The sequence below is a fragment of the Phocoena sinus genome, chromosome 19, assembly GCF_008692025.1.
Source record: "Phocoena sinus isolate mPhoSin1 chromosome 19, mPhoSin1.pri, whole genome shotgun sequence".
Taxonomy (NCBI): domain Eukaryota; kingdom Metazoa; phylum Chordata; class Mammalia; order Artiodactyla; family Phocoenidae; genus Phocoena; species Phocoena sinus.
The window spans coordinates 12,947,334-12,971,309 of NC_045781.1; the positions used below are offsets into that span (position 1 = coordinate 12,947,334).

The following is a 23,976-nucleotide window of genomic DNA, read 5'->3' on the forward strand; positions in this document are numbered from 1 at the left end:
TCTTGAGGCATGGGAGAGGGCTCACCCCCTCCAGGCTCTGATTGGCTAGTCCCAAGAATAGCTGCTTTGCAATTAGTCTAAACGCGTAGTGGGCGGGACGAAGAGTGCGTGACTCTTTGTCCCCCTTCGAAGATGGCTGCGTCCACAATGCGGCGCTTGTGGCCTCTGGTGGCTGCTCGGGGCCTGCGGCTCCGGGGAGGCTGCGTTTGCAACCAGAGCCCAAGGAGAAGTTTCGCTACGGAGAGACGAGACCGGAACCTGCTGTACGAGCACGCGCGTGAGGGCTACAGCGCGCTCCCTCAGCTGGACATGGAGCCGCTGTGCGCATACCCGGAAGAGGCCGCGCGCGCCCTGGAGCTCCGCAAGGGGGAGCTGCGGTCGGAGGATCTGCCCGCGATCGTGAGTGCGCTTGCGCTGGCCGGTGGTTGCGAGGCCGGGCCGCTTTGTCTATTGGCTGTTCGTTTTACGGACGAAATGGGTTAGCAAGAAACTCTCCAGCAGGGGGCGGTCTTATCGCAGGAATTTTAGTTCCTTCCCAAGTTTAGCCAACGTGTTGTACTTGGCACCTAACTACGTGCCAGTTAGCCAGAGTGCTAAGGCCCTACTGTCTAGATACCCATGATGCGCTTGCCCCATAAAGCGTGCTGGGTACCCACTCTGCGTTAGGAACTTACTGTCAGTGTCCTCTGTGCTTAGACCTCATGCCAGGCTTATCCTAAGGCCACGAAGGAAAATGGGGCACAGGGATGTGAATCAGCGGCGGGGGGTGTGAATCAGCGGTAGGGCCGGGGTTGCCTCTTGCCTTTGGAGAATGAGAGGTAGAGCTGTGCACCTACCCCACTGGTAGTAGGCAGTTAGATAGTGTTATTTAATGAATGAATGTGCTTTTGAACAGATATGTAGGGAGCACCCCTGTTATGTTCCAGATGTTGAGAATAAGGCAGTGAATATTATTAATAATAATAATAATAAAGCTAGCACTTATATAATACTGCATGCTGGGGAACTAGAACCAGGGTCACCATACTTCTAGACCCTGCTGGGGTGCTGAGGATTATAGGGACCCCAAATCCTCCCAGCCCTCTCTTGGGCCCCCCTACCATCCTATTTTAAGTGCTTTACACAGATGAGTCTCATTTAAATTTCACAACAACTTTATGAGGTGGGTACCATTATTTCCCCTGTTTTATCAGAGGGGAAGTTAAGGCTCAGAGAAGTTAATTAAAAAAGAAAAACTAGGAACTTCCCTGGTGGCGCAGTGGTTAAGAATCCGCCTGCCAACGCAGGGGACACGGGTACAAGCCCCGGTCCGGGAAGATCCCACATGCCGCGGAACAACGAATCCTGTGCGCCACAACTACTGAGCCTGTGCTCTAGAGCCAGCGAGCCACAACTACTGAGCCCATGTGCCACAACTACTGAAGCCTGCGTGCCTAGAGCCCGAGCACCACAACAAGGGGAGCCACCGCAATGAGAAGCCCGCACACGGCAAGGAAGAGTAGCCCCCGCTCGCCACAACTTAGAGGAAGCCTGTGCACAGCAACGAAGACCCGAGGCAGCCAAAAATAAATTAAAAATTAATTAATTTTTCAAAAAAGAAAAACAAAAAATATATGGCAGTTCCTCAAAAAATTAAACATAGAATTACCATGTATTCCAGCAATTCCACTTCTAGATATATACCCAAAAAGAACTGAAAGAAGGGACTCAGATATTTGTATGCCCATGTTTATAGCTGCGTTAGTCACAGTAGCCAAAAGGTGGAAGCAACCCAAGGGTCCACTGATGGATAAATGGATAAACAAAATGTGGTAAATACATACAATGGAATAACATTCAGCCTTAAAAAGGGAAGGACATTCTGACACATGCTACAACGTGGATGCACTTTAAAGACGTTATGCTAAGTTAAATTTGCCAGTCACAAAAGGGCAAATACTGTGTGATTCCAGTTGTATGAGGCACCTGGAGCAAATTCACAGCGACAGAATGTAGAATGGTGGTTGTCAGGGGCAGGAGGGGAGAAAGTTTAATGGGTACAGAGTTTCAGTTTGGGAATGTAAAGAAGTTCCAGAGATGGATAGTTATGATGATAGCACGATGATATGAATGTACTTAATGCCACTGAACTGTACACTTTAAAAAAAATTTTTATTGGAGTAGTTGCTTTACAACGTTGTGTTAGTTTCTGCTGTACAGCAAAGTGAATCAGTTATACATATACATATATCCACTCCTTTTTGGATTTTTTTCCATATAGGTCATTACAGAATATTGAGTGGAGTTCCCTGTGCTACACATTAGGTCCTTATTAGTTATCTATTTTATATAGTGTGTATAGGTCAGTCCCAATCTCCCAATTTATCCCTCCTCCCCAAACTGTACACTTAAAAAATGGTTAAAGGACTTCCCTGGTGGCACAGTGGTTAAGAATCCACCTGCCAGTGCAGGGGACATGGGTTCCAGCCCTGGTCCAGGAAGATCCCACACGCCACGGAGCAACTAAGACTATGCGCCACAACTACTGAGCCCACATGCCACAACTACTGAAGCCCATGCACCGTGTGGAGGCCGTGCTCCACAACAAGAGGAGCCATCGCAATGAGAAGCCCTTGCACTGCAACGAAGAGTAGCCCCCGCTCGCCGCAACTAGAGCAAGCCCACATGCAACAATGAAGACCCAATGCAGCCAAAAATAAAAGAATAAATAAATTTTTAAAAATACTTTTCTAATTATTAAAATGGTAAATTTTGGCGGTTGGATTTACTCCTCGCCATGTCTTCTCACAAGACTTTCAGGATCAAGCGATTCCTGGCCAAGAAACAAAAGTAGAATCGTCCCATTCCCCAATGGATTCGAATGAAAACTGGTAATGAAATCAGGTACAACTCTAAGAGAAGAACCAAGCTGGGGCTATAAGGAGCCTCACATATGAAGTGGCGCACGTTGTCAGAACATCACTAGTGTCTGGAACAACTGCCTATGTTTGATGCTCTCTCCTCTTTTCTTGATCTTTCCTCACCACTGCTCACTGTGTAGCTCAGTAATAAACATGTGAACCTTTTGTTGGGAAAAAGAAAAACAAAAGGTAAGTTTTATGTATATTTTACCTCAGTTTACTAAAGTGCTGGTTTAGAGACCCTAAGTTAAATTTATAACCCACAAATGGATCACATTCCAAAGCCTGAAAAACACTTCCTTAGGGCATAAGTATGGAGAGGAATATGGCGTGTGGCTTGTCAGGCAGTAGCAAGGCATGCAGTTTGTTCCTGGGGGCGCTGGGGGCCAGGGGTGCTCTCAGGCAGGAGAGGATTGTATAAGAACTCTGGCTGGACTGGAGAAGGTGAGCCTGAAGGCCAGGAGGCTGGCACAGGGCTTCTGCGGAGAGATGATGGGATCTGGGGTGGGGCAGGAGTGGGGAGATGAGGAAGGACAGAAAGGTCAGGACGTGGTACCTGGCTGTGGGGCTGGGGTGGAGGGTGGGCATTAGTGGGGCTGTCCCTGAGGAGGAGCAGATGTGGGGGAGATACTTTTCCCAGAGTCACTCTTGCACACGGTGAGCTGGGAGGTGTCCAGGAGACATCCAGGGGGAGCCACCAAGTGGGTAACAAACCATCCTGTGATCTCCCTCTCTCCCCTCTGGCTTCCCCTCCCCCTTCCAGGGAGGTAGGACCGTGTTGCTTTCACCATTTTGTCGAAGGGAAAACTGCAGCCAGAGAGGACAGAGGGCTTTGCTCAGGGATCTGGGCTCACAGAGGGACTCCACAGCAGTAGGTGTGCCCAAAGAGTGAGGGCTGGAGGGGGCTGCGTCTCTCCCGCCCCTCCTGACCCTCCTGACCCCCCTGGGTTGGTGAGTGCAGGTGTAGCTGCCGTGGCCGCGCCATAGGACAGAGGCCGTTTTGCTCTCACATGAGAGTTAAGAGGTAAGTGCGGCTCAGCTCCATGTCCCCCAGCGCCCAGGTCCTTTCATCTTCTTGCTCTGCATCCCTTAGGGGGTTGTCCTATTCACCTCTCCTCAGGGTCCGTCGTCCAGTCCAAAGGGAGTGAGAAAGTCCAGTATGGGGGCTTATCTTTAAGGAAGCAACTCAAGAGTGACACCTACCACTTCAACTCATGTCCCTTGGTCAGTCTTGGGCCCACAGACACATGTAGCTGCCCGGGAGGCTGGGAGTGTGTCTTAATTCTGGGCAGCTGTGTGCCCGGCTAAACATCAGAGGGTTCAAGTACTGAAGGGAAGGAGGGGAGAATGGCTACTGGGGGACAGTGAGTGGTCTCTACCTCACCCCACTGCTGGTCCAGGGGGCTGAGGGGACGAGGCTCCAGCCAGAAGGGGCAGGGGACAGTGGCCGCTTCACATCTTTCCCTCCTGTGTCCACCCCCAGATCTCAACATGGCAGGAGCTGAGGCAGCAGCGGGAGCAGATCCGGAGCCTGGAGGAGGAGAAGGGGGCCGTGGCTGAGGCAGTGCAGGCCCTGCTGGTGAGCGCGGGGGTCCTGGGTGGGTGGGGTGGGGTGGCAGGAGGATGCCTCTGGCTGCAGGTAACAGGAACCCAATTTATGGAACGTGAAGGATGTGGACACTCATTATGTCACACAACAAGCCACCCAGGGCCAGGCATCCCTGGGACTGATGAATTAGCAGCTCTCCCCAGCACCCCTAAGCCAGGTTCCTTCCCTCTCTCTCCACCTGCAACTTCACCATGTTGATTTGACCTCAGTTGCCCCCTCAGGGTCCCAGGGTGGCTGCCGTAGTACAGCGTCTCCTGGCATGTCTCTGCCGGAGGCAGAAAACAGGACTTCTCTGGCTTGAGTGCCTTTTCCAAGAGCAGGGAGACCTTTCCTGAAGCATCCAGCAGAGTCCCCTCATGTCTCATGGGCCCAGACACCCCACAGCCACACCAGTCAATGACAAGAGGCAACCTTGGCTGGGCCCACGTTCCCTGAACTGCAGGCCACCCAGGGGAGGGTGAACTGAGTCAGGGACCTCTGGCTAGAAGGAGGAAGGAGGGCAAATGGTCTTGGGTTAGACAGCCAACAGCATCTACCACAGGGGGCTGAAGAGCAGCCATCGTAATAATAGCAGACACGCACACAGCCATCGCTGCCTGCCAGACGCTGTCCTAGGTGCTTTCCTCACTCTTAACCGTCACAGCTCTGTGAGTCAGGAACAGTACAAACCCGGTTCTACAGCTGAGGAAACCGAGACCTCAAGAGGTTAAAATGTGCCTGTCTCACAGCTAGGAAGCAGGAGAGGTGGGATTGGCACCCAGGCATTTGGGCAGCTTTTCACCACTCTCCCAACCCTAACTACATCTCCCAGTGACCTGCTTTGTCTTGCCAGGCCCTGGGCTACACGCATCGCAGGCGAGCAGCCAGTGAAAACAACAAAATTGATCACAGTTCATGTTCAGTGAGCACTAGCTCATCTTCTCAGGAAGCCAGGCAACAGCCCTACCAAGGAGCTCCTGTTATCAGCCCATTTCACAGACCAGGATACCAAGGCTCAGAGAAGGGAAGAGATTTGCCTAAGGGCACACAGCTGGTAGGCACCCAACATTCAGACCCAGATCTGCCTGATTCCCTCTGGTGCTCAGGACCACAGAAGGTTCAGAGTATCACAGACCCTCGGTCTCAGGCCTCCAAATGCATGCTCACAGACTTTACCATTCCGAGCCTCAGTTTTCTCCTCTACAAAACGGGGATCACGTTGATGTGTGAAACTCATGGAGTGGGTTATGAAGAAATAGGATCATATGAGAGTCCTCTGCACATGGCCAGGCATGAGGCAGCACTCAATAAATGGAGCTGCAGGCATGATTACTATTATGTTACCTTGCCTCCTCCCAGCTTTACTGACAGAGAAACTGAGGCACAGAGTGGAGGAGGGTCCAGCCAGGCACTGGCAGAGCAAGGAATTCAGATCCCCTGGCCCTGACCTTTCACCCCTCCTCCCCATCCCCAGCTTCATCAACCTGATCACCCCCTCCTTCTCTTTTCTACAGGTAAATCAGGACCACAATCAAGTGCAGCAGGTACTCCAGGGAGTTGATATCCTGTCCCTGGTGAGGGGTGGGCAGCAAAGATCCCATTATCAGCCATGAAGTCTCCATTGTATGTGATAGAAAACATAACTCAAATAGGAGTAAGGAAAATAACATCAAGAGGCTCTATTGATTCATGAAACTAAACAGACTGGCTTCAGGTACAGCTGGATCCAGGTCCTGGCCCATATTTGCTTCTGCTTCCTTCTTATTCCCAGACCAGCTTTCTCCCCTTGGGGCAAGGGGAGGCAGGGTCTGGTGCAGAGAGGACCATTTTCCTGACAGCTCCAGACACAGCCCTGGGGCTGATTCTCATGAGTTCGTCTTGGGTCATGTGCCTGTCTTTAAGCCAATCACTATGGTCAAAGCAATGGAATGTTCTAGTAGACCAGGCCAGAGTCATGTCCCTGTGGACATGCCCTGTGGTGGTGAGGGGAGGTTCCTAGAAGGAAATACAAGATGTTGAGTGAAAACAAGCAGCAGCAGACATCCACCACAGAGGTTGTGCTAGCTGGGATCAAGGTCAAACTGGTTGAGGGACCCCACCCGCTCCGGGGCTGACCCTGCCTGCCCCACTCCCAGGACCCCCAGTATCAGAGTCTGCGGGCACGTGGCCGGGAGATCCGGAAGCAACTCATGCTCCTGTACCCCAAGGAGGCCCAACTCGAGGAGCAGTTCTACCTGCGGGCGCTGAGGCTGCCCAACCAGACCCACCCAGACGTGGTGAGCGTCGCGCTGGGCAGCGGGGGAGGCCAGGGGTCCGCCTAGTGCCACCTTCCCAGTGACACCCACTGTTTCCCTGCAGCCCGTCGGGGACGAAAGCCAGGCCCGAGTGCTCCATGTGGTTGGAGACAAGCCAGGTGGACCACAGCCCAGGCCAGGGGACCCCAGGCTGGGGGCGGGGGCTCCTGGGGTCTGGGACCATGGCTGGAGCCTGTAGAGCCCCAGGGCTTTCTCATTTCTCACCCTGTCTCTTATGTGTGTGTGTGCGGGTACACGTGTGTGTGTACACGCACACATGTATTTGTCTTTTTTTCCTCCCCCCTCTCTTTTCCTCTCCTTTTCTCTCCCTCCCTCTGTCCTCCTCTCCTTCTGCTCTCTCTCTAATCCTCTTTCTCTCTGTCCCTGTTCCCTGTCTCTCCTCCCCCTCTTACCTCATTGCTTTTCATCCGTATATAGCTTTCTCCTTCCAACCCCGGGGCCACCTGGAAATAGCTGAGAAACTCGACATCATCCGTCAGAAGTGAGCCCCCCTCCCAGCCCCCATCGCCCAGCCCTCCCAACCCAACAGCTGGCTGCCGGCTCCGCCTCATTGGGCTCAGCATGGGATGTGGAACTGCCAGGGCCTTGCCCGGCATGAATGTTTGATGCCTGGCCCCCCGCCTGGCAGCTGGGCCTCTGCCCCGGGGTGCTTGAGTCCCCCTCTTCCCCCACCAGCCCTGGCCCACGTGCCCCCGCCTGTCTGCCCATCTGTCTCCCAGGCGTCTGTCCCACGTGTCTGGCCACCGCTCCTATTACCTGCGTGGGGCTGGGGCCCTCCTGCAGCACGGCCTGGTCAACTTCACACTCAACAAGCTCATCCACCGGGTATGGGCCTGGATGGGAGGGTTGCCTGGAGGGGGTAGCATTGAAGCTGAGCTCTGAAGGCTCAGGGTGGAGAGGAGGGGGTGACCTCTGCTCCAGTCACTGTTTTCAGAGCTTTACATGTATTATTGACATATTTAATTCTTAGGGCAACTTTACGAGGTGAGTGCTATTATTATCCCCTTTAAAGATGGAGGAGGGAGTAACTAGCCAGGGTCTCCCAGCTAGCGTGTGGAGCCGCACCTGTGACCACTGCCCCTCACTGCCTGCTTGCAGTGTACAGGGAGTGTTGGGGAAATACAGCATCCGTTGAAACTGGAGGGGTCGGCAAGGGATGAATGCAGGGGATGTTGGCCATGGTGAGGGACTCAGACATTTCCTGAGGGCACCGGGGAGCCACAGAAGGCTTTCAACAGGGGAGGGACATGGTCAGATCTAAGTGGTATATCCAAGTGAGGAAACCAGGAAGCACCAGCAGAGGGGGCCCCAGTGACAGGGGCCCAGGACCCCAGGTCCAGCTCCAAGCCCACTGCTCAGGCCTGCCTCGATTTCCTCTGAAGTGAAATGGACTTTGGAGTGACACGGGGGAGCCATTGGCCCACCCTGCAGCGTCCTTTCTTCAGGCCTGAGCTTGGGGTCTGGTGGGGGTCCTGGCTGTGCTCCTCACCCCTCCCATCCCCCCTCACAGGGCTTCACCCCCATGACGGTGCCAGACCTTCTCCGAGGAGCTGTGTTTGTGAGTGAGGACTCTGTTCCCCATGCCCAGCCGTGTGTCAGGCCCCATTCTGAGGGTTCCAGGTGGAGAGACCAGCCTGTCTCTCCCGAGGAACCTGCCCTGGGGCTGGGTTGAGGGGGTCAAGCCATAACAGGGAGCTCAGGGTGATTCCAGATGCTTTTAGGGGAGGAGCAGGGGTTGTGACTGCAGAATGGGGGCCACCCAGGTTACCTGACCCCTGACCTCTGTGGCCTGGCCTCCTCCCCAGGAAGGCTGTGGGATGACACCAAATGCCAAACCATCCCAAATTTACAACATCGACCCCTCCCGCTTTGAAGACCTCAACCTGGCCGGGACAGCAGAGGTGGGACTTGCAGGTGAGTTCCTACCTGGGGGCAAGAGTGGGGTGAGGACACCTCCAGTGTCCTCAGAGCAGGAGGGGATCGAAAGGGGACAGCCGGGAGCCTCCTGGCGGGTGATGGCTGCACGCCCAGGATATCTCGGCGACCCCAGGGCCTACGTGTACAGTTGGGTAGGTTGTTTACTGCAGTGGTACGGTGAGGCTCCAGCCACGTGTCCTGACCTGAGGCTGCGTCTGCTAGAGGGACACCTTTTCTAATTCTCACAAAGGTTTCCTATGGCTGGCTGGATGGTGGCCTTGGCTGACCCATTCTGTCCTCCTCTCCTTCCAGGCTACTTCATGGACCACTCTGTGGCCTTCAGGGATCTGCCAATCAGGTGATGCCCAGTTCCTTTAGACCTTGTCCCCACCAGTGACATTCCCTCTCCTCTCCCTGACCCCACCTACCCTGCTCCCCCCAGGATGGTTTGTTCCAGTACCTGCTACCGGGCGGAAACAGACACGGGGAAGGAGCCGTGGGGGCTGTATCGAGTGCACCACTTCACCAAGGTTGGCATAGCTAGGACTGGCAACAGCCCAGCGCCCCAGCCTGTCAAGCCCAACAGCCTAGCGCCTCCTGACTCCTGTGCCCCCCGCCCTGCCCCAGGTGGAGATGTTCGGGGTGACAGGCCCTGGGCTGGAGCAGAGCTCGCAGCTGCTGGAGGAGTTCCTGTCCCTTCAGATGGAGATCTTGACAGAGCTGGGCTTGCACTTCCGGTGCGGGGAGGGGCCGGGGGCTGAGGTGGGTGGCAGAGGATGGGGGTGAGGGAGGAGGGAGGGAAGGGCTGGCTAGGTGCTCCCCCATCTTGAAAATCCTCACCACCTCTTCTCCCTCTGCCCCCTTTTGCCTGTGTTACGATTATATATAGGATGTCCGTCTACCTATCAGTCTGTAGAATCCCGTATAGGATCGTAATGGCCGCATAAGCTGCGCAGGGCACTCCAGTGTCAAGACCAGGCCCCTTCCCTCCTGTTGCTCCCCATCCCTAGGGTGCTGCCTCATCTGCGTGGTCCAAGATGGCTCTTCACCCTCCAGGGGGCGAGGGCACACCCCTTCCCTATAAGGGGGTGACTGGACGTCACAAGCCCCACCTCCTCGCACCCTGTCAGTCACACGGAGCTTTCAAGAGAAGCTGGGAAGGGTGGACTTTTATCTGGGTGACCCATTACAAAAACCTGAGGGTGCTCCTGTTACAGAAGGAAGCACGGCGATGGTGAACAGCCCACTCGGCCACCTCTTCCCCTTTGCCACTGTCCTCTACTTTATCCCTTGCATTTCCCTCTTTTGGCTGCCTCCTCTTCCATCGCCTCCCCTTGCCCCTGCCCCGCTCCTCCACCACCTCTCACCTGCTGGCCGTTGCCATGTCTTTCTCCTGGGCTGCAGGGTCCTGGACATGCCCACCCAGGAGCTGGGCCTGCCCGCCTACCGCAAGTTTGACATCGAGGCCTGGATGCCGGGCCGAGGCCGCTTTGGCGAGGTGAGCCCCCTGCCCGGCGGGGCGACAGGGTGGGAAAGAGGACCCCACCGCCGCCGACGGCCCATCGTCTCAGCCCACCCCACCCCCATGCCCAGGTCACCAGTGCTTCCAACTGCACGGACTTCCAGAGCCGCCGCCTCCACGTCATGGTCCAGACGGAGGCCGGGGAGCTGCAGTTTGCCCACACGGTGAGCCACACACCCTCGCCCACCCTCCTCAGTGCCCCGGCACCCCGGGCCCACCACCTCAGCCCCTCCCTGGGCCGGCCGGCAGCTGGGTCTGAGCGTGCCCCTCTCGCAGGTGAACGCCACAGCCTGTGCTGTCCCCCGCCTCCTCATTGCGCTCCTGGAGAGCAATCAGCAAAAGGTGAGGGGGCAGCGGGAGGATCTCACGCAGGGAGGCGGAGGCTGCAGGGCTGGCAGGGCAGCGGCCTGAGGCCTGCTCTCTCCCCAGGATGGCTCGGTGCTCGTGCCCCCTGTCCTCCAGCCCTACCTCAGCACCGATCGGATCACGACGCCCACCCACGTGCCTCTCCAGTACATCGGCCCCAACCAGCCCCAGAAGCCCAGGCTCCCGGGCCAGCCTGCCTCGAGCTGAGGACTCATCCTCGTTGGCCAGTAGGGTTGTCGCTGTTTCCTGGAGCTTAGGGGGTCACTGGGCCCCTGGGATCTCTTGTCCTGAGCCATCCCGACATTTGCCTTCCTCATATCAGCTCCCCGCCTGGGCCCTTGGACTCCAGGGTCCACCACTCCTGTGCCCCTACTTCCTCAGGATCAGTCAGTGATCCTGTTGTCGTTGGAGCTCCCAGCCTGTGCTGGGAAGCAGTGGTTCCTCCAAGGGGACTTGGAGGTTCTAGGGATGGGGGAAGGCCTCCATCCCTCCTTTCTTCTTCCCGCCCTCAGTGCTTAAGAGAAATCCCCCAATAAATGGTGGAACAAAGGCCTTTGTGGGTCTGTGAGTTAGGGGGTAGCCTGGCCAACCTGCTAGGGATGCTGGGCTATTGCTCAGAGGTGCTGAATCCTCAGGGGGTCTGTGGCTGCAGGAACCAAGCCAGAAGTGTCCAGCATCCCCAGAGCACGTGGAGGGTAGCTTGGGGGCCACTGAGGGAATTGAGAGGATGCCGAGGCCTCTCCCCTGACTCTGGGACAAGTGGCACCTCACGTCCAACCTCCCCCCTCATTCCCCAGCTCCAGGTGGGGTCCAGGAAGCAGCCCAAACTCAGTGAAGCCAGAACTCACTCCTCCCCTAAGTGCCCCTGTCTCAGTACCTGGAACTGCTCTCCCAGCTCCTCAGGCCGCAGCCCTGAGAGTCATCCTCAACTATTCTCTCCTCTCTACATCCACATCCCGTCCTTCAGCAAACCCTGGCAGCTCCTCTTTCAAAATATTTCTAGATCCCGCCTTTGCCCTCTCGTCCCTGGCCCCTCCCTGGGCCTGTCCACTGATATCTCCCATTTGGAGAGTCGCGGCAGTCTGTCGGCCGTCTTCCTGCTCCCTGTCCTCCGCACAAGGCCAGAGGGACCCTGTGGACACCTGCGTTGGGTCACATCCCTCCCTGCTCAGGGCCCTCCTGTGGCTCCATCTCACTCGGGAAAGGACAAGCTGTCACCATGGTCCACGGGGCCCCACGTGACCTGCTCCCCACCTTCCTCTTCAACCAGCCTCTTCCCTGTCGTGCTCTGGCCACCCCCCAACCTGCCTTGCTGTTCTTATTCTCAGACTTATTCCCAACTCAGGCCTCTGCACTTGCTAGACCACTCCCTGGCTACTCTTCCCCTAGATCTTGTGTGATTGCTTGCATTTTGTCACTCAGGCCGTAGCCCAGATGTCACCTCCTCCGAGAGGACTTCCCTGACCAGCCTGGCCAAAGTAAAAACCCCAGCACTCAGCATCCATGCCGCTGTGCTGTGATGCACCGCAGCCTCCTTCCTTGAGTATTGTCTTTCCCCATTCTGAGATGTCTGCTCCAAGAGGCCAGGGAAGTTTGCCAGTAGCCCCATTCATTGTTGTAGCACCAGGGTCTAGAAGAGGACTGGGCATGTAATGGGCGCTCAAAAATGACTGGGGTGAAGGAGCTCGGGCCTGTGTAGTTCGCAGTGCCAAGCACTGCCCAAGCTAACATGTGCATTAACTTATTTAATCTTCCCCATCAAGCTGTGGAGTAGGTTGTCACCAGCCCTATTTCACAAGTGAGGAACAGGTCTTAGATTAAGCAGTTGTCCCGGGGCTGCACAGCTGGTAGTGGAGGAGCTGGGACTCAGGTGGGGCCCAGATACAGCTCTGAGGAAGTAGATTTATGAGACCCACTTTCCAGAGGAGAAAATGGGCCAAGGAAAGGAAGGAGTTGCCTGAGGTTGGTCTGTAAGTGGCTGCCTCTGGATTCAAACCCAGGTCCCGCCTCCCAGTGGGGCCTTAAGCTCATCAGACCCTGTTTACCTGGACAGAGAATCCGCCCCCCGCCCCCCCCCGCGTCCCGCGCTGGAGCTCAGGGGCCAGAAGCTGGAGGGGAGGGTGCAGGGAGTGGGCCCCCATGAATAATTGAGGGTCTCAGACGGGTCTCCGCCCCGCAGCTGTTGCCCTCCATCTGGCGGGGAGCGGGTGGTGGTGACGTCACTTCCTCCCGTGGGGGCCACTGGGGGCGCGGGTTATAAGGAGCTGCCTCCCCGGCCGCACGGTGCGAGGACCCTGGTCCGGACGCCCCGCCATGCAGCGCCGCGAGCCCACCATGCCGCTCTTGCTGCTGCTGCTGCCTCCTCTGCTGGCGCTGCTGCTCGGGGCGGGTGAGCGCCTGAGACCAGGGCGACCCCCCCCCCCCCCCCCCCGGCCAGCCTGGGGAGCGGGGGACTCGGGTGACCGGGGGCGGGGACGGCGCACCCAGCGGGGCCAGACTAGAGCTTTCATGGGCTGAGCTTCCAGGTGGAGACGGCGCACCTGGCAGGGGGGCTGGGGGAGGGGACTTGTGGGTACCGGGACGACCTCGGAGCTGGAATCAGCACCCGGGACAGCGCCCGGAGTACGAGCCCAGCACCCCCCGTCCTTCCTCCACAGCCACCGCGGCTCCCCTGGCACCGCGACCCTCCAAGGAGGAGGTGAGGACTATGGCCCTCTTGCCCTGCCTCATCTCCCTGGGGCCCTGGTCCCCCCTGCCCAGCCCCCTCCACGATCTTTTGTCTCCCCTCCAACCCTCCCACTGCTCTCATGCCCCCCATCTGCCCTACCCTCAACCTCCCCTCTGACCCTTCACCCCCAGCTGACCCGCTGTCTGGCAGAGGTGGTCACAGAAGTGCTGATGCTGGGCCAGGCCAAGCGAGGCCCCTGCACGGCTCTCCTCCACAAAGGTAAGAAGGGCCCAGGCCCCAGTTCCTCGTAGGAGCTCCCACCCCACCAGGGCTGCCTGGAGGAAGGGGTGTCCTCTTCTCATCCTAGAGCCATTGTCTGGGCTGGCCCGGCATTGTCAAGTGTGTCCAGACTGAAGGAGCCTGGCCCCCAGCACCACCCTCGGGGCTCCCTGCAAGGGTACAGGATGAGGGCAGAGAGTGTCTCCCAGCACCTGACTCTCCCCTCCCAGGTCTGGACAGTGCCCCTGTGGGACCTCGGGCAGCCCCAGAACTCCTCTAGGGCTGTTTTCTGTTTGGCTGCACAGAGAACATCCTCTCTTTCCTCTAGAAATGTATGAGACAGAGTCCTGCGGCTGTGGGTCCACTGAAGAGAAAGGCCTCCTGGTTGGGGATTTTAAAAAGCCAGAGGCTGGGAAGACAAGGTCCAGCCAGAAGGTGAGGGACGAGGAAGAGGAGGCAGCAGAAAGGACCCACAAGGCCGAAGTGCGGGAACAGGCCATCCGCGAGCAGCTCCACGGCCGGCTCCGCCAGGAGCACAGAGAGGAGGAGGAGGAAAAGGAGAGGGGGCCCGTGGAGACCACCGAGGGCCTGTGGAAGCGGGTGGCAGAGCAGACCAGCGATGAGGAGACAGCCCAGTTCGAGGCAGAGGAGAAGGGGGTGCAGGTGCTGGGCAGGGGCCACAGCCTGTGGCCGGGTGCCGAGGCGGGTGGAGAGAGACGCGAGGACCGCCACCACCTCCACCAGGCAGAAGCTGAGCCCAAGCAGGAGAGAGAGGCTTCGGACAGGAGGTGAGTGGAGGAGGCAAGGGGGGAGTGGGGTGGAGCAGATGTCAGTGGACTTCCTACCGAACAGCCACTGGTGTTGGGCCATAAACAGCAAGATCCACCACAAATGGGCCGTAGTGACCAAGACTGACATGAGGACTAGGCAGCAACATCTAAGCAGGGCCTTTACTTGACCAAGAGGGCTTCCGTACTTACTTCCATTACAGTAACCAAGAAGGCCACCATTACCACACAGAAGAGCCCGAGTTAGCCACCATTGCTAGTCTGTGACCAGCAAGTTGACCACCATGAAAAGTAGCTGCCGCGGCTGGTTCACTGGCCTATAGATGGACACCACTGCTGGGTCATGGGAAGTAAAGATGTCACCATGATCGGTGGCAGTTACCGAAATGGCCATCACCTCACAAATGGGTCACAGCATCCCAGTCACTAGCGCCTTTGCTAGTCCTCTGTCTGCCGCTGTTGGCTATGGCACACACCGTAGGCCTCACTACTGGCCACGTTAGCTGACGTGACTCTTCCAGGGTTGCAGCAACCAGCAGGGCGACCATCGTGGCCCACGATGACCAGGATGACCACTGCTGGTTGCCACTAAGTGAACTGACCTGGCCCACATTCATGGGCAACCACTGAGGTGGCCTGCCTTTGAAGGTGGGTGCTGAGCACCCCATTTCTGATCCCCCCAGGAGCATGACGTGGAACGGCTGGAGCACACAAGAGAGGAGCTGAAGAAGGCGACGGAGGTGCTGGGAGAGGAGCTCAGGAGGGCGGGCTGACCCCTGACCTCGTGTCCTCCTTCCTCACACACCCTACGGCTTAGGACTGTTGACCCTCAAACCCTTCCAGTCTGTCACCCCACTCTGCTCCCCAACCTGCAGGAGTGGAGAGAAGGGTGCACCTTGAAACCAGGCCTGAGGGGCCAAGTCTGAGCTGGGTAGAGGGGCTGGGCTCAGACTGACTCAGGAAACAGCCCTGACACCCGTCTAACGCAGTCCAACCCTCCCGAGTGAATAAAGCACAAAGAAAACCACCAAGGCTTAACGTGTAGCACTTGATTTTAGAGGGACAGGAGCTGAGGAGTGGGCGGGAGGCCTGGGAAGGCGACTGTTGTCAGAACTGGGATTTTTTATTAAATTGGAAACTCTATTCACAATTAAGTCAGATGGGGTCATCAGGGAGCGGTTTCGAGGCTGGGGTGGGAGGTAGCTGGTTTGGGCTCCGGCCACTGTGGACCACGATGTCGTCATATTCATCCTGGGGGCAGAGGGGGCCAGGCAGAGGGGCTCAGGCGGCTGCCACCTTGCCCGCTGCCCAAGTTCTCCCACCCACCCTGAGAACCGGGTGCTGCCTTGAAGCCCAAGTTCCCCGCTCCCAGTTCAACTTCCCTGCTTCTAGTTCTCTAAGCACCACTTTCCAGGTCACCTGTGTTCTCCCAGCGCTACTGCGTGGGCTCCAGCCCTGCTGCCTCTCCAGCCCTTCAGCCGCCGCAGCCTGAGGTCTCCCCCTCCGCCCCTTCCCTCTGCCTCTACCCAAATTCCTCAACCCCCACCGTTCAACGACAACCCCTGCCCCCAGCAGTGTCTTTGCTGCCTGGGTTCTCCAATGAAGCCTCCTCACCGCTGGCTTAGGTCTTTCCCCACCACTGCCAGTGTTTGAATCACGCTGCCCAAGGTCATCTTCCCACAGCCTAAATTCTCCAGCTCTTGTTCCCACAAAACAACTCCCCACGCTGCCACCCTCTGCTGTCGATGTTTACCAACCACTAGGACCAAGGTCTTTTCTCTCCCTCTGCCTGAGTTCTACCTCTGCCACTGCCTTAACTTCTCAACTGCCACTGCCTGAGTTCTCCCCGCCACCCCTGTCCAGGTCTCCCCTGATCGCTGTCTCATATCACTTTCACTGCTGCCTGAGTTCTCTAATCACAGCAGCCCAATGTCAGTCTCAACGTGCTGCCTCATTTCTCTTCTCCCCCTTCCACCTGCCCGTTTACTCTGACCCCCAAAGCTGGGCCACCCAGTCTTTCCTCCTGACTCACGCCCTCGTCCCCGCTGTCGCTGTCGCTACTGCTGCTGCAGGGGCCGGGCTTGTCCTCGTCCTCGGGCTCAGGGGCTCCGTGTGCACGGAGGAGGCGGACGAGGATGGGGTTGGGCCGGAGCATGGCGCTGCCGAGTGGGGTGCGGCCACCGTACATGCGGGTGGCAGGGTTGGCACCGGCCTTCAGGAGAAGTTCCAGCACGTCGGCTGCCTGGGCCTCCACTGCCAAGTGCAAGGGGCTCCGGCCACACGTGGGCTCCTGTGGGGTGCAGCAGAGAGGTTAGAGGAGACCCTGCCCCGCTCGGGGATGATCCCCACCCTGCCACGCCTTCTCCCTAGGGCAGCTCACCGGTTTGTTGAGGTCAGCTCCGGCCTCCCAGAGCAGTCGGACCATCTCCGCGTCTTTGTGGATGACAGCCACATGGAGTGGAGTGTGGCCTAGGGACAGAGTGACCTATGTCAGATGATGGGGGGGTGGGCCTGGGCCCCCAATGCCATGATCCTAGGGGAGGGTTTTGTGGCCTGAGGGTGATGGAGTTTGGGGTCTGGCTCCTGCATGCCTGGGTATATCAAAGAGGCTCCTGCATCCCAAATGCCTAAGTCTCAGGGGGTCTGGAACTTGCTGGCAGTGCCAATGCCTGGGTTGTGGGATGTCTGGGGCCCATGCGTGAAGAGCCCAGGGGCTTTGGACAGGAGGCCTGGATCTTGGGGCTAGGAGATCTGAGTCTCTGGTCTTACTTCACAAAGAACCAGGACCCCAAATTCCTGGGTCCTGAGTAGTTGAAGGGCCTATGACCTTGGGGGGTGGGGTGGGCCCTGAACACTGGGTCTCGCCCTTCCACCTGTGGAGGGGCCTGGTCCCAAGTAGTTGGGTGGGCTTAGAGACGGGGGAGCTGAGACTCAGATGCTAGGGCCCTGGGTAGACAAGGTCTATTTTCCCATGAGGCCTCGCTGAGGAGGGCTGTCCCTGAACTCCAATGTCAACCTCTGGGAACCTGGGCTGCCAGAGTTTCCCAGAGGGCTTGGCGCTTGAGTTCCCTTGTCCTGGGTGGCCTGGGGCTTGTGGTTCTCAATAAGCTGGGACCTGAGCAGGAGTCCTTGGGCCTGATGCCTGGGTTCGCTAAAGCCTCGGTATTATTTCCCAAGGGGCCAGGCTTTGAGTCAGGAGAGCCGAGCCCAGAGCCAGGCACCCTTACCCTGCCTGGGAGCCCGGGCCCTTCCCAGTGACAGAGGACACTCACCCTCATAGTTTTCAGCCTCCAGCTGCAGCTTCCAGTCCTCTTCACTCTCATCCTCTTCCTTCTCCAGGTCAGGTTCAGGGTACAAGGCAACAGAGGTGTGGCTGGTGTCAGGGGTGTGGTCAGAGCCCTGAGCGAGGTAGGTATTGGGGACTCCCCTGGGGCACTGGGGGCGGGGCTGGAGCAGCACACGAGCGCAGGCGTGTGCCCCGACGCGGCAGGCCAAGTGCAGCGCCGTGTGGCCCCCACGCTCCGCCACCAGCAAGCTGGCACCCGCCGCATACAGCTTCTCCACCGTGGATGCCTCTTCCAGGATGGCTGCCAGATGCAGGGCTGTCTGTAGGAGCAGAAGGCAGGGGTTAGGGGTCACACAGAGAAGCCTGGCCCCCAAGCCCTATAGTGTCTACGGGTGGCTCACCTGGCCCAGGTCATTCTGCAGGTACAGGTACTCAGTACCAGCGGCGAATCCCAGGAGGAAATCCAGGAAGGGCTCGTGCCGATGAATCACGGCCAAGTGCAGTGCCCTGAGGACAAGGACGGGGTCAGAAGGCAGAGGTCTAGCACTCTCTTTTTAGTTTGCTTGGGTGTTCGTTTTTTTTTTTTTTTTGGTTTGTTTGTTTTACTTCTTATGAGGTCAAGTACTCTACCATGCGTTCATTCAACAAACATGGAGCACCTACTGGGTGCTAGGCATTATGACCACAGTTCTGGAACCAGCTGTCAGGAACCTGGGAGGGTCAGGTCAGAGTTAATTCAGCAAATTTGTTTAATCAATGTTTTCGTTTGGTTTGGTTTGGGGTTTTTTTGGCTACACCGCACGGTATGGGGGATCTTAGCTCCCTGACCAGGGATAGAACCCAAGCCCCCTGCAGTGGAAGCGTGGAGTCTTAATCACTGGACCAGCAGGGAAGTCTCCAGTGTTTATTAAGTTGGACTTCTACTCCCTCCCAAGATAAAGTAACATGGACCAGATTTCACTCCCATCTCCAACCAACCAAAAAAAACCAGACATAATACAGTATATGAAACAACAGTTCCCAAGATACTGGACATCATGCAATGAATGACAGCAATTCTAGGGAAACAGGCAGCACACTCGATAAGCCCTTCAGTTGACTGCCACAGCTTTCTGTCTTGAGAGTTTCCAAGCCATGATGCAGAGAGGGGGACGCAGGCAGATTTGCCTGAGGTGAGGAGACAGAGCTGAGTCTCAGGAGAGCAAGACAGCTGGAGTCACAGGACAGGGAACCAGAGAGGAGACAGCTGCCCAGGGATCGCAGAGGGGCCTCTTGAATATTTAGAAGAATACTGGTCAGTGCAAGGGTGTAAGGAAACTACCCCAGGCTGGGAGAAAACCAACCAAAAGGATTAGAGAGATACGCCTGGTGCTCACACAGGGCCGGGACTAGGACAAACCCACAATTCACAGGATATTGGGTAGAATACTCCGGAAGGTCTTACTTCATCAGTAATGAGGAATAATGAGCCCCAGATTAGGTGGGTGCTCAGGACCCACCTAACAAATCATAAAAGCAAAACCCCAAAGGATCAAACTACTTACAAGTAATTTAACCGCATCCCAGAACAATATGTAAGAGTATTTATAGGAATACAAAGCTAGCTAGCCTGACAAGGTAAAAATTACAATGTCTGGCATCTAATCAAAGATTATCAAGCATACAAAGAAGCAGGAAAGCATGATCCATAGTGAGAATAATCAATCAATGGACACTGACCCAGAAATGACTCAGACGGCAGAATTAGCAAACGAGAACATTCAAACTGTGTCTTATACATTCAACAAGTTAAGTAGAGACATGGATAAAAAAAAAGACTCAAACTGAACTCCTAGAGATAAAAACTACAGCACCTGAAATGAAAAAGACACTGGATGGAATTAACAACAGATTACACACTACCAAAAAAAAAAGATTAGCAAACCTGAGGACTTCACAATAGCAACTCTCCAGAATGAAACACAGAGATCACTTAGGAACGGGAAGAACATCAGTGAGCCCTGGGCCAACTTCATGAGGCCCAGTCTATCCGTAACAAGTTCCTAAAGGAGCAGGGGGTAGAAAAAACGTTTGAAGAAATAATGTCTAGAAAGTTTTCCGAATCTGATGGAAACTATAAACCCACGGCTCCAAGAAGCTCTATGACTCCCGAGCACAAGAAATATGAAGAAAAGTATACCGAGGCCCCACATGAAAAACCTGTTCAAAATCAACAATTAAGATAAATATCTTCGGAGCAGCCAGAGGAAAAGATACCTTAAGTATAAAGGAATAAAAATAAGCACGACAGCAGGTTTCACAAAGGAAATAATACAGGAGAACACGATGGGGCCACATCTTTAAAGTACTCAAAGACGGACTGTCGACCTAGAATTCTTTAACCCAGCAAAAATATCTCTCAAAAATACAGACAAAATACAGTTGCTTTCAACTATACAAAAGGAACTCATCACCAGCAGACCCACATCACAAGAAATGTTCAAGGAAACCTGTAAGCAAAAGGAAAATGACATCAAACGAAAATATGGATCTATACAACAGAATAAAGAACACTGAAAACAGTAACTATATGGGTAAGTACATAAGATTTTCTTTCTTAATATGTAAATTTCTTTAGAAGATAATTTTTTAAAAAGAATTGACTGTTTAAGCAAAAATTATAACAGTGTCTGGTGGAGTTTATAACACATGTATAAGTGAAATGTACGACAGCAATACAACAAAGGCCAGGAAGAGACAAATGGAAATATACTATTCTAAGGTTCTTTTATGCTATGAGAAGCGGCATCGTATCACTTGAAGGCAGACCATAATAAGTTAAAGTGGCACACTATAAGCCCTAAAGCAGGAATCAGCAAATTTTTCTGTAAAGGGACAGATAAATAATTCAAGCTTAGTGGACGACATGGTCTCTCTTTCACCTACTCAGCTCTCTTGTCAGGATGCAAAAGCAGCCATTGGCGATATGTAAATGAATGGGCATGGCTGGATTCCAACAGAACTTACTTTATGGAGTCTGCAATTTGGATTTCATATAATTTTCACTTGCAATGAAATGTTTTTCTTCTTTTGATTTTCTTCCAACCTTTTAAAAATGTAAAAACCATTCTTAGCTCACAGCCATACAAAAGCAGGTAGCTGGCTGGATTTTGCCTGTCTTTGTTGGCAAAGACCATAGTTTGCCAACCTGTCTTTCAGAGCAACCACTAAAATAAAAAACAAAGAGTTAAAGGTAATAAGCCAACAAAAGAAATACAATGGGGCTTCCCTGGTGGCGCAGTGGTTGAGAGTCTTCCTGCCGATGCAGGGGACACGGGTTCGTGCCCCGGTCCGGGAAGATCCCACATGCCGCAGAGCGGCTGGGCCCGTGAGCCAGGGCCACTGAGCCTGTGCGTCTGGAGCCTGTGCTCCGCAACGGGAGAGGCCACAACAGTGAGAGGCCCGCATACTGCAAAAAAAAAAAAAAAAAAGAAAGAAAAGGAAAAGAAATACAACGGAACAAAATTTGCTTGTTCCAAAAGACAGAAAAAGAGGAAAAGGTAAACAAAGAAAAGATAAGTAGAAAACTAATAACGAGATGATAGACATAACTATATCAATAATTAAATTAAATGTAAATGGTCTAAAAGCTCCAATTAAAAGGTAGAAACTGTCAGATTGAATAAAAAAGCAAAACCCAACTATATGCTACCTACAAGTAACACCCTTTAAAATAAATTTTAAAATAGGTTAAAAATAAAAGAATAGAAAAAGATATACCATGCTAACACCAGTCAGTCAAAAGAAAGCAAGAGTGAAGGACTTCCCTGGTGGCACAGTGGTTAAGAATCCGCCTGCCAATGCAGGGGACATGGGTTCAATCCCTGGTCCAGGAAGATCCCACATGCCACGGATCAACTAAGCCCGTGTGCCACAACTACTGAGCCCGCGCTCTAGAGACCGCGAGCCACAACTACTGAACCCATGCGCTGCAACTACTGAAGCCCGTGCGCCTAGAGCCCATGCTCCACAACAAGAAGCCACCTCAATGAGAAGCCCATGCACCACAACGAAGAGTAGCCCCCACTCGCCGCAAATAGAGAAAGGCCGCCCGCAGCAATGAAGACCCAACGCAGCCAAAAAATAAATAAATAAATAAATAAGACAGCATACAGAAAAGCCCCTAACGTTGGCTAGCATAAAAAACAGATACTCAATGAAAAACAAGTTTAAAAAAAAAAAGAAAGGAGTATTTTAATATCAGAGTAGATTTCAGAGCAAGGAATTTTACCACGGATAGAGAAGATTATTTCCTAATGATAAAGAGGTCGATTAAGGAAGAAGACATAATAATCCTAAACATTTGTGCCCCTAATAACAGAGCGTCAAATTACACGAAGGAAAACCTGATAGAACAACAAGGAAATCCACAAATCCACAATTATTGTTGAAGATTTCAATACCCCTCTCTCAATAACTGATAGAACAAGTAGACAGAAATCATCAGCAAGGATACAGTAGACCTGAACAACAGAAGAACCAAAGAAACCAATACAACCTCTAACTGACACTTAGAGAACACTACACCAACAGCAGCAGAATACACATTCTTTTCAAGTGCACACACAATGGAATTAAACTAAAAACCAATAAAAGGAAGATATTTGGACTATCTGGAAACTAAATAACATACTTCTAAATAATCCACCAGCCAAAGGAGAAATTAGAAAGTGTACTGAATTAAGTGAAAATAAAAACACAGCACACCAGAATTTGTGAGATACTGCTAAAGCACTACTCTGGGAAATTTACACGAAACACCTATACTAGAAAAAAAGAAAGGTCTCAAATCAATGACCTCAGCTTCCACCTTAAGAAACTAGAAAAAGAAGAACAAATTAAACCTAAAGTAAGCAGAAGAAAGTAAATAATGAAAGTCAGAACAGAGATCAACAAAATAGAAAGCAAAAAAAAAAAACCTATAGAGAAAATAAATGAAACCACAGCTGGTTCTTTGAGAAGATCGGTGTTTCTTGAGTGCCTCCTATGGGCCAGGCACTGTTCCGTCACTGGGGATACAACTGTAAACACAACACACAAAAACCCCAGGGACATTCCCTCAGTTGGGCCTTTACGACATTGTTCCTTCTACCTGGAATGCTCTCCCCAGATTATCTACTTGTCTCACTTTCCTACTTTATTTTTCTCCAAAGAACTTACTATCTTCTGACATACCATTTTTCTTATTTTTTTTTCATTTTTCCATCTTTGTTTCTTCCTATCTTTCTTCTCTTCTCTCTCTCTTTCTTACTTTGTGTCTTTCTGTTTCTTTCTTTCCTTCTCTCTACCTTTCTTTCTTTTTTGTTCCTCCCACCTTTCCTCCCTTCCTTTCTGTAAGTCTGTCTGCCCTGCCATCTATATACCCCCACTAGAATGTAGGCTCCACAAGTCATAAGTTTTTGTGCTTTCTTCACTGCCTTATCACCAGCACCTAAAACAGGGCCTGAAACGTTGTCCGTGTTGGATAAATATTTGTTTAACAGATGAATCCCTGCTGTCATGGAGTTTACATTTTCTGTTTGAATGTAAGGTTTGAAGATTAGTGCTCAGAAGGTGGGATCTTAGAGTCAAAAGCCAAGTATTAATTTCAGAAATCAAAATCTAATGCGTCTAAGTTAGGAGCTAAGGATCAAAGATCACATTTAGAGGTCAGATGTCAGGAAGAGCCTGCCTGAACTTCAGTTCTAACATAGGTCTCAGGACCGCAGTCAGGAAGGTCAAATCGAGCCTTGGATGTGGAATCAATCAATGGATGTGGAGCTCTGAGAACCAGAGTTCCAGAAAGAAAGGGGTTAAGATCAAAATTAGATTGGAAATTGATTTATCAAAGGTTAGACTTGGGGGTTAGAGGTCAAGGCAAGTATTAGAAGACAGATTTAGGATTGAGAGGTTGGGGAGTCAGGATCAGAGACTAATAGGGAGTCAGATGTGGGATTTTAGGGCCCGGTGTGGCAGCCTAAGGTTCACTCACGTGTCGCCATCCTCAGTGACGTAGCCAAAGACGAGGGGCGCCCACGACAGCCCCGGGCCCAGCTCCGCGCCTAGCCCCGGTCCTCCGGGGGCCGCCGCGTCCGGACCCAGAGAGCCCAGGCCGCTGTCACACCATTCGTCGGCATCCGCAGCTTTCCCCAAGCACGCGACCCCGGCCATGGCCCCCAAAGCCTCAGGGGACCCCAGCGGCCGCCCGCCAGTCGCTGGGCTCTGCCTGGAATTCTAGCGCTTCCGCCCTGGGGGGAATTCCCCAACACGCCCCCCTGACTCAGCCAATCAGACTGGGTTAAATAGTAAACGCCCCGCCCCCATACCAC

At 53.9% G+C, this 23,976-nt stretch overlaps 3 protein-coding genes and 1 pseudogene across 5 annotated transcripts; 3 read left to right on the top strand and 1 right to left on the bottom strand.

The window, feature by feature from the left end:
- The first annotated feature begins 23 nt into the window (after nucleotides 1-23).
- Nucleotides 24-13,555, top strand: SARS2 (seryl-tRNA synthetase 2, mitochondrial). 3 transcript variants are annotated; one of them, XR_004346832.1, is made up of 18 exons: nucleotides 24-399; nucleotides 4,384-4,479; nucleotides 6,003-6,032; nucleotides 6,624-6,764; nucleotides 6,847-6,901; nucleotides 7,221-7,284; nucleotides 7,523-7,628; nucleotides 8,314-8,361; nucleotides 8,609-8,717; nucleotides 9,033-9,078; nucleotides 9,163-9,250; nucleotides 9,348-9,457; nucleotides 10,125-10,218; nucleotides 10,314-10,406; nucleotides 10,519-10,584; nucleotides 10,672-10,835; nucleotides 13,266-13,306; nucleotides 13,468-13,555. XR_004346832.1 is itself a non-coding variant. In XM_032612405.1 (17 exons), exons 1-16 carry the CDS (start codon nucleotides 133-135, stop codon nucleotides 10,813-10,815), a joined length of 1,557 nt encoding a protein of 518 aa, XP_032468296.1. In that variant the 5' UTR covers nucleotides 24-132; the 3' UTR covers nucleotides 10,816-10,835; nucleotides 12,788-12,808. The 3 variants fall into 3 exon arrangements, 2 of the variants coding, with proteins under 2 accessions (XP_032468296.1, XP_032468294.1); XM_032612405.1 differs by lacking the exons at nucleotides 13,266-13,306; nucleotides 13,468-13,555 and adding an exon at nucleotides 12,788-12,808; XM_032612403.1 differs by lacking the exons at nucleotides 13,266-13,306; nucleotides 13,468-13,555 and having other exon boundaries at nucleotides 27-399; nucleotides 10,672-11,157.
- LOC116743666 lies at nucleotides 2,777-3,089 on the top strand (annotated as a pseudogene).
- CCER2 (coiled-coil glutamate rich protein 2) lies at nucleotides 12,789-15,370 on the top strand. Its single transcript, XM_032612415.1, has 5 exons — nucleotides 12,789-12,997; nucleotides 13,266-13,306; nucleotides 13,468-13,555; nucleotides 13,884-14,343; nucleotides 15,027-15,370. Exons 1-5 carry the CDS (start codon nucleotides 12,922-12,924, stop codon nucleotides 15,067-15,069), a joined length of 708 nt encoding a protein of 235 aa, XP_032468306.1. The 5' UTR covers nucleotides 12,789-12,921; the 3' UTR covers nucleotides 15,070-15,370.
- Nucleotides 15,371-15,376: 6 nt separating this feature from the next.
- On the bottom strand, nucleotides 15,377-23,923 carry NFKBIB (NFKB inhibitor beta). Its single transcript, XM_032612406.1, has 6 exons — nucleotides 23,640-23,923; nucleotides 18,031-18,136; nucleotides 17,616-17,949; nucleotides 16,724-16,812; nucleotides 16,376-16,633; nucleotides 15,377-15,594 (listed from the first exon to the last, which is right to left on the bottom strand). The coding sequence occupies exons 1-6, from the start codon at nucleotides 23,816-23,818 to the stop codon at nucleotides 15,499-15,501; spliced, it is 1,062 nt and encodes a 353-aa protein (XP_032468297.1). The 5' UTR covers nucleotides 23,819-23,923; the 3' UTR covers nucleotides 15,377-15,498.
- Nucleotides 23,924-23,976: the final 53 nt, after the last annotated feature.